The sequence below is a fragment of the Fistularia commersonii genome, chromosome 1, assembly GCF_037954325.1.
Source record: "Fistularia commersonii isolate RoL2024-O1a breed Wild chromosome 1, RoL_Fcom_v1.0, whole genome shotgun sequence".
Lineage (NCBI taxonomy): Eukaryota > Metazoa > Chordata > Actinopteri > Syngnathiformes > Fistulariidae > Fistularia > Fistularia commersonii.
In genome coordinates this window covers 12,492,213-12,500,757 of record NC_141284.1, presented here as the reverse complement: position 1 = coordinate 12,500,757, position 8,545 = coordinate 12,492,213, and the positions used below count along the sequence as shown (strand labels likewise).

At 40.7% G+C, this 8,545-nt stretch overlaps 1 protein-coding gene across 1 annotated transcript in view; it reads right to left on the bottom strand.

The window, feature by feature from the left end:
• mthfd1b (methylenetetrahydrofolate dehydrogenase (NADP+ dependent) 1b) overlaps positions 1–6,767 on the bottom strand; it is a 14,530-nt gene extending 7,763 nt beyond the window's left edge. Inside the window, exons 1-12 of the mRNA XM_086148438.1 lie at positions 6,656–6,767; positions 4,806–4,890; positions 4,487–4,546; positions 4,313–4,366; positions 3,991–4,127; positions 3,678–3,778; positions 3,428–3,564; positions 2,870–2,981; positions 2,655–2,782; positions 2,475–2,572; positions 2,116–2,289; positions 1–60 (exon numbers count right to left, since the gene is read on the bottom strand). The exon at positions 1–60 is cut by the window's left edge and continues 77 nt beyond it. Coding sequence (XP_086004564.1) covers positions 1–60; positions 2,116–2,289; positions 2,475–2,572; positions 2,655–2,782; positions 2,870–2,981; positions 3,428–3,564; positions 3,678–3,778; positions 3,991–4,127; positions 4,313–4,366; positions 4,487–4,546; positions 4,806–4,890; positions 6,656–6,693 — 1,184 coding nt within the window. The 5' untranslated portion in view covers positions 6,694–6,767. The remainder of the gene's footprint in view (positions 61–2,115; positions 2,290–2,474; positions 2,573–2,654; positions 2,783–2,869; positions 2,982–3,427; positions 3,565–3,677; positions 3,779–3,990; positions 4,128–4,312; positions 4,367–4,486; positions 4,547–4,805; positions 4,891–6,655) is intronic.
• Between the last annotated feature and the right edge of the window lie 1,778 nt (positions 6,768–8,545).

The window sequence follows — 8,545 nt, the reverse complement described above, 5'->3', positions numbered from 1 at the left end:
GCCTGGACCAGGCCAATGGTGGTGGTGCTTTTTCCCTCTCCAAGAGGAGTCGGTGTAATTCTACATACATGTATTAGTGTCAGTACAGCATATATTTGCCAACGAGGACTGAAATAACCTTAAAGTACACAGCAAACCAGTGTGATTAGAGGCACAGAGGGATGTTCTTTTGCAATTCAGAAGTCAGATTCTTCTTCACCTTTCGGCTTTTCCCTTCAGGGGTCGTCACAGCGAATCAACTTTCTCCATCTAACCCTATTCTCTGTATCCTCCTCCTTCACACCAACTACTTTCATATCCTCTCTCACTACATCCATAAACCTTCTCTTTGGTCTTCCTCTAGACCTCCTGCCCTGGAAGCTCCAACTCCAGCTTTCATCTACCTAGTCATTCACAATTCCTCCTCTGTGCATGACCGAACCATCTCAGTCTGGCTTCTCTGACCTTCTCTCCAAAACATCTGACATGCGCTGCTCCTCTGATAGACTCATTCCTGACCCTATCATCCCGATCACTCCCAAAGAGAATCTTAGCATCTTCATCTCTGCAACCCCTTGCTCTGTCTCCTGTCTTTTCGTCATTGTAACTGTTTCTAGGCCATACATCATCGCTAGTCTCACCGCTGTCTTGTACACCTTTCCTTTCTTTCTGGCTGATAGTCTTCTAACGCATAGTACCCCTGACACTTTCCTCCACCCATTCCAACCTGCTTGAACCTATCTCTTCACCTCTTTTCAACACTCTCCATTGCTCTGGACTATTGACCCCAAGTACCTGAAATCCACCAACTTCTTGATTTCAACTCCCTGTACCCTCACTCTTTCACCTGAGTTCCTCTCATTCCTACACATATACTCTGGCTTTCTGTCTTGCTTTTATTCCTCTCCTTTCCAGCACATACCCCCACCTCTCTAGATTATCCTCAACCCGTTCTCTGGTCTCACTACAGATCACAATGTCATCTGCCAACATCATGGTCCATGGAGATTCCTGTCTAACCTCATCTGTCAGCCTGTCCATCACCACTGCAAACAAGAAGAGGCTCAGAGCTGATCCCTGATGGAGTCCCACCTTCATCTTGAACTTCTCAGTTAACCATACAGCACACCGCACCACTGTCTCACAGCTAGCATACATGTCCTGCACCAGTCTACCATACTTCTCTGCCACTCCAGATTTCTTCATACAATACCAGAGCTCCTCTCTTGGCACCCTGTCATATGCTTTTCTAGGTCTACAAAAACACAATACAGCTCCCTCTGGCCTTCTCTGTACTTCTCTATCAGCATTATCAAAGCAAATACTGCATCTGTAGTATTCTTTTTAGGCATGAATCCATCCCAATGTTCACAAATGCTGACTGCTGCTCTCAGTCTAGTTACACTACTCTTTCCCATAACTTCATTGTATGGCCCATCAACTCTACCCCTCTATAGTTGCCACAATTCTGCACATCCCCCTAAGTCAGAATAAAGATCAATATAGACATTAATCAGAATCAGAAAGAACTATTTGTCCCCGAAGGATAATAGGGCAGCAAATGGGGCAGCAGCATCAAATTGTGAACATCAAAGAATATTAAAAAAAAAGTAAAAAAAAAAAAAAAAAGACCTGAGGAATTATCGAAAAAAAATACATCAAATTATTTAGTTGAGGAGCAGACAAAAGTAGTTGATGTTTTGAAAGTTGCTTATTTGTGAAAATGCTTAAAGGTGGAGAGGAAGGTAGATTAAGAAAATGTATTAAAGTGAGAGTTTAAAAAACACAATGAAGCATTGCTGCACCTGCTGGCATTCATGATAGCTGTAAAGTAAAATATTTCAGTGAGATGTTCCTTCAGTAAAATAAAGACAAAAGGTCATCGGCTTAGCTTCCACCAACTTTCACTTGAATATACAGCTTTTGGGGATTCAAGTCAAATTAATTTTTAACTGCTTGGGGATCATATAATCAATGTCTGCTCTCTAGAGGATATTTGTTCTTATGATGATGGCATCTTTTTATTTTATAACTGATTATTTGCCCTGGCTCTCGGGACAAAATGCTATTACCTACGTATAAATATCAAACAAAAGATGCGCCAGGGTGGAGAAAATAATCACAGAGGCAACTTACCCAGTAACCACCACATATTTGCCATCCGTTTCGGCCTGCAGGCGCTTGATGACACTCAGCTGGATCTTGGCTTTAGTTTTTCCATAGAGCTCCACCTCATCTGAGAGCAGGCCTATCTCCCTGGCTAGACGGTCAATAGGTTTGGGGACACAGGAGCGGGAGATAACAATGTCACTGTTGGAGACAGAATGACAACATACACAGACAGGGAGACAAAGATCATATTCAACAACATCTCATTTGTTGTTCTTGATATGAAGAGGCTTATAATATGTGACAAAAAGAGGTTACAAAAGTATATTGACTATACATATATATATGAGGGGTAGGGGTTAGGCAGCAAAAGAATCAAGACAGACCTTGGCACAGGCGTCTGGAAGTTAAGTTTCGTGTAAGAAATATTCCACTTCCCTGGTTGATGGCTCTCCTGGAAACGCTTAGCACTCAAAACCGTGTTCTACACACAATTAAAAACAGTATTTCAGTTTACCAATGATAGCTGGAATGCAGCATGAGCGTGACATTAAGTTTTGATGTACCTTCATCAGCATGGCAACAGTCATGGGTCCCACACCGCCTGGCACTGGCGTGATGAAACCAGCCTGTGCCTTGGCTGAGTCGTAGTGAACATCACCAACCACCCGCTTCCCACTGAGCTTTGTCTCATCTGAACAACAGACGAAGAGCTCTGTGGTTAAAACAGTGCATGAAACACAAAATATTACACGAGACTCAAAAGCACAACAAAGCGAACCTGGCACATGATTGATTCCACAGTCGATGACCACCGCACCCTCCTTGATCCACTCTCCTTTCACCATCTCTGGTTTCCCGATTCCGACAACCAGAATGTCTGCTTTGCTGACCTGAAAAGGAAACGAGATATCCTTGTAGACGTCTCAACAGCATGCGCCACTTCAGACCAGTAGGTGGCAGCACCTGCTTCTAACTTTAAGTCAACTCAATTTACTTTTAAAATGAGCTCCTTTGATAGGTGATGCTGACCAATCAATTTATTAAACTGTCACTGAATTGGGATTTCTTCAATAAAAGTTTCTGTCTTAATTCGCAACAAAACCAATCCCGGTTAAATAAAAAAGGGATACAATTTTAAATACATTTCTTTTATTCAGTTAACTTAGAACTTTGGAAACACACTAATGAATTACAAACACAAAATTCATAATTTCATTGTACCAACTTCATTTATTCTACCATTATGCGTTTTTTAAAAGCAAGGGACACATAGCCGTTCGTTTCAGGACACACAATGTAGATTTGTGAGTCAGTGGTTTTAACATGGGTGCAGTACCTCTCCTGCCAGATCAGTGGTTTTGGAGTGACAGGTGGTGACAGTTGCATGGTTCCACAGCAGCAGGTCATGCATTGGTGCACCAACAATCTTGCTGCGACCGATCACCACTGCATTCTTCCCTGCCACAGACACACCTGCAGAAAGGCGGGTGACCGTATGGTTGTTGATGATACCATTGATTTCTCTGATACAGCCTGGGCATTTTTAAATCACAACCACATTCAATAGACTTAAGTATTTGGTTTACCAGTTTGTGCGATCAGTTCCATGCAGCCGTTTGGGGTGCAGGGGATGAAGCAATCGCCCAAGTCACCACGAGATAGCTTCCCAGCGTTTGTGCTTGTAAGTCTGAAAATGGGACACATCACACATAAGATTGCACAAATTATGAGAAAAAAAGTAGAAGTCACATTTGATTATCAAAGGGAAGATTACCATATAAAACTAAAAAATGAAAGGTTGAGTCAGTGATGATTTACACAAGTGAGGCATACAGACTCCGTTCCACAAAGTTAGCGCAGCTACCTGCATCACAAGCCTCCACAAACACCTGTACCCACCCATCTACATCCTTCTCTGGAGCTACAGCGTTGGTGACCTTCTCTGTGTCAATCTCATGGATGGAATCCAAGGGCAGCTGGACAATGAGGCCATGTACAGCGGAGTTTTCATTCACCTCTGTGATACTGTGAAGAATCTAGAGACCAAAATCTTCATCGTTAGGCACACAGCATGTGGTACGTGGAAAAAAAATTATCCTGGATTTTGTGGAAGACTAAACATAAATGTTTCCTGTGTCTAATTGTTTTTTTTAAAGACTGATTATAAAATGAGCTGTCAGCTATATTCAGGGATGCTTCAAAAGAAGGACTCTGTCTTCACCTCATCCTCAGTTGCAGTGTTGGGAAGTCTCATGTGTGTTGCATTTATTCCAATCTGTGTAGGACAATGGAAAGATTAGGCCTGACATTGAAAGTGCTTCAATGCTGCTTATAGCCACAGCTAAGAAAACTTAAAATGTACAAAACTTTAAGATTATAAAAGTTCTGTGTTTACCTCTTCTGCTGCCTTCAGTTTCATGTTGATGTACAGATTTGAATCTTCACGGTCTCCAACCTGCAGAAACAAAATGTGAGTTTGCCTCTCTGCATTAGGGTTAGAACCAGCTGTCATACAGATGTGCATCAATTGGGAAAAGGAAATAATACAAGTAAACCATAGATTAAGGACACACAGATGATCCATATTCTTTCCTACTGACAATGATGGTGCCATTTAAGATGTCATATAAGGGCATAAGGTCAAAAGTAGACATTAAATCATCAGAAAATTATCTCTTACCCCAAATGTTAGTTGCTATAGGTTTTGCACTTACCTGTATTACAACCAGACCAGGTACAAAGTTGGAGTCCTGAAGCCTCATCTGTTCCACCTCATTCTTCAAACGGTCCCTCACCTGCCTAAGGAAACATAAAATAAATATACAAATATACCATTTGTCCAACTTTTCATAAATGATGATTTTTGTGTTTTAATAATTTTCCCAGTACCAGCCAATTCTAGCATCTAATGAAAAGCCAAACCACAAGTGACTCCAGGAAACGTTTATATGAATTTTTATCAACTGGACAGTTTGCCAAATTGATTTGGATGAAAAAGATAAACTACAACTGACACAAAGTTAGTTGAGTCTGTCACAGAAAAGTGATGTGGCAACAAGTTAACTGGACTTTGACTCTTTATAATCTGAAGTTATAATTTCACAACTTTGCCAATAAACAGAGAACCAGTTTTATGTTTGTATTATATTCCCACACCTGATATTCTTTGTTCATCTCATCTACTAAATAAAGACAGAAAGACAAGTTGCTCACAAAGCTTTGAAGATAAGGGATTGACTTTTTTAAAACATCTTACTTAAGACTGGTTAACAGAGAGTGCGGGCTTGCAAGAGTCAATGATAAAATCCTTACGTATCAATTTACCACTGCTAATTATATGTGCATGACACAAATTAAGTTGCACGGCTTTCAGCAAAATCTCATAGGCTAAACGCTACTGGATATGGACAAAATGACCGTTTTGGTCTATTATGTGGGGCCAGATTGGATATGATCCAAATAATGGTTTATGCAGCATCCTTTGGTGTTTTTTTTCCATTTAGAAATTACTTTTAGACACACAATTTGACACATTATTCTGCAACCCAACCAGTCATAGCCTACACACAAACAACATATTTTCATTAAGTGCAGGATAGGCAGTATAGATAATGAATGAATGAATTAATATTAATAAAATTGTAACATTCTGCCAGCTTAAAATGTCCAGAAGAATCCATTTATGAAAAACTGCCAGGAGAAAATTGCTCTTCCCAAATCCATAAAGGTCCCTTGTCCTAAAATGAACTCTCTGCCAGCTGTTGTATTCATTTAGTGAAAATGAATGTTAAGTCTCCATTTGAAAAGACACCTGACGTCTTTATACGTCTGAGGTGAAAACGTTTAGTTTTCTATCGCCTCTTTGTTTTTGATGAAATTATTTAATCAGGGGAGCGAGGAAAGTTAACAGGTTGCAGGCTGCCTTGTCTTGTGACAGGCACATGCAGTTTAATCACCAGTACTATGTTAGTGAGAACTAAGTTTACATCTCCGCAGGCTCAAACTACTTGAGTGAAACCATGAGGACTACAGAACCCGTTTGCAGGTTGAACTCAAATAGTGGTTGCGAATATCTGAGCCTCTCTTGTGATGCTTGTCGAACACATAGTTGTGATCGATTGCCGTTAGCTGCTGGGCAAAGATCGTGTCACACCATCACAACCTTTTACATAATGCAGCTGATTATGGGGTCGTACCCGCTATATCTCACAAATATGGTGACATATTTGGTGACAAGGAGCTAATTCAGTTTTAACAACAAAAACACATTGTACCCTTCATTCACGTGGCCAACACGTTGTGAACCCATATCGAACCCATTCTAAAAAGTTCAAACTGCTGGCTCATTTTCTATTAATATAGGTGAATGTCAGCTAATTTAATGTGGACAATAATTTCTAGAAATTATTAAATACAGGATTTCTCTCATTCATTTGGCTAGTTAACTTAGCAACCGAGTTAGCCGGACAACAAACACATGCTGTGCAAAGCTGTTGAAGGTAGCTGAATGTGGATAGCTGCATGTATGTGAATATTCGAAATAAAGTCAGAAAAAGTCACTTACATCGAAACCTCCTTCCCACTTATAATTTGAGCTGGCATTTTAAGGCCTGGCGGGTCTTGCTCTGAAGCTCGTCTTTGCAGTAGAGTCACCGCCTGTCAAGGGAGAACCCGCGTTGGCCACTTTCTAATAAGTTTTCTGCGAATCGTTGGGGAACGTGAGTGGCGCAGTCGCCATTCACAGATGAAGCTCCAACGCAAGAATACTGCTGTAAAAGTTTTAGTAATACCATTCTACGTCAACTCTAACCTCCAAAGACGTAGAGGGCGGGGCTACAGAGAAACTGACAGTTCAGGCAACCAATCCTGTGCTCACTTTTGCAAACGAGCTAAAAAGGCACGACTCCCCTCGTGGATGCGGTTCACTCATAGGACGCCTATGTTTTACGCCTGTCCAATAGGATCCCGTCACAGGGAAATAGTCCCCGCCCAACTCAACAGAGCCGCTGTCAGTATGGAAGCCCGCTACCCACATGCTTTGAGACGTCGTTGGACTTCCATCTCTTCGCTTGAAATAGGCCATACTGCCACCTGTCGGATGGCCGATGTGTGGTCCGCTTTTGCCAAAAACCAAATAATTCAATAATTCCAAGTGTTGATTTCCATATGTATGGTAAGAAAACGTGTTTCCCTGCACAATGGATTCGTACTTTGCTGTCCACAGTGAATGGCTCACAGTATGAATAGGCATTGGTAACAGAAGAGACATTGGTAGTTAATTTATATTGTAACGTCTGCATGGAGGTGCTCGACAATGATGATTTGGCGGTGGACAAACCTTATCTTTATGAGCACAATTAAACAACATTGACTTCACTTATCTTTTGTCTCTGCATTCCCCTGTTCCACTCCACCCCCTCACTCCCTCTCCACACAAAAAATATCAATACAACTCAGAACTTCCTCTAACAGTACTGCAGGGTGCCTACAATTTGTTTTTAAGTCAGGATATTTTACACATGTTCCAAAATGTATCATATTTGCCTACCACCAGACTATGATTACACGACTTCATTATCACTTCATTACAGCGCTCTTAAATTCCATTCTCAAATCGCTTAATTTCTTGTTTTTACAGGGGAGAAACCCCTTGATTCAAAGCTGAATGATAGAGATTGTATCACGCCAAGTACAAGAAGACTAAAAAGGAGAAATGCCAACCAGCTGTTTGTACGATTGATAATTTCACCACTGAATTAAAACCAGACGTATTACATCACAAACAAAATTTTCTGAGGTGTGAATTCCCCATCATTCATATACTTAAAGTGTCCAAATGATGCTTTTCCCTCTAATGACTGTAAGAGATGTCATTAGAAACATTGAAAAGCAAATTCAACCACTGGGGTGGAGGCTTAATCATGAAAGCTGTTTTGTTGCAAGTTTTGTGCTCTACAAGACAGATGGACACCTGTAAGATAAGATATGCCCCATTTGGGATTTTTGCTAAGATTTATCTGCACTGTAGCACTATTCAGTCATCTTTCAGTGTCATAGTAGCAGTAAATAATTACCAAAGTCTATTAAGCTCAGCAGTGTGCAACTTTGCCCTTTAGTAACTGGGCAAGTGATACACATTACCAAAAACAAGAAAGTCTGTACACACAGTGCAAAGGAAGTTTAAAAGACAAGGACCAGCACATTGTTTGCACCAGTAACATTTAGATGGAGCATGTGGGGTTTTGCAGATAGATTAAATAGGCATGTTCACGATGGACTAGAATAATGCTCTTGCCCTCAGTTTCAAACCTCTCTTGGGTAAAAACTGAAATACAAACATTGGTTCAACATGATATTTAAATTTAAATTTCTTTTTGTTGGGAGCAGTCATTACAGACTGTTACACTGCAAACAGATAGTACCACAGTTCCCTCATCAGATTCCTTAAACTTCC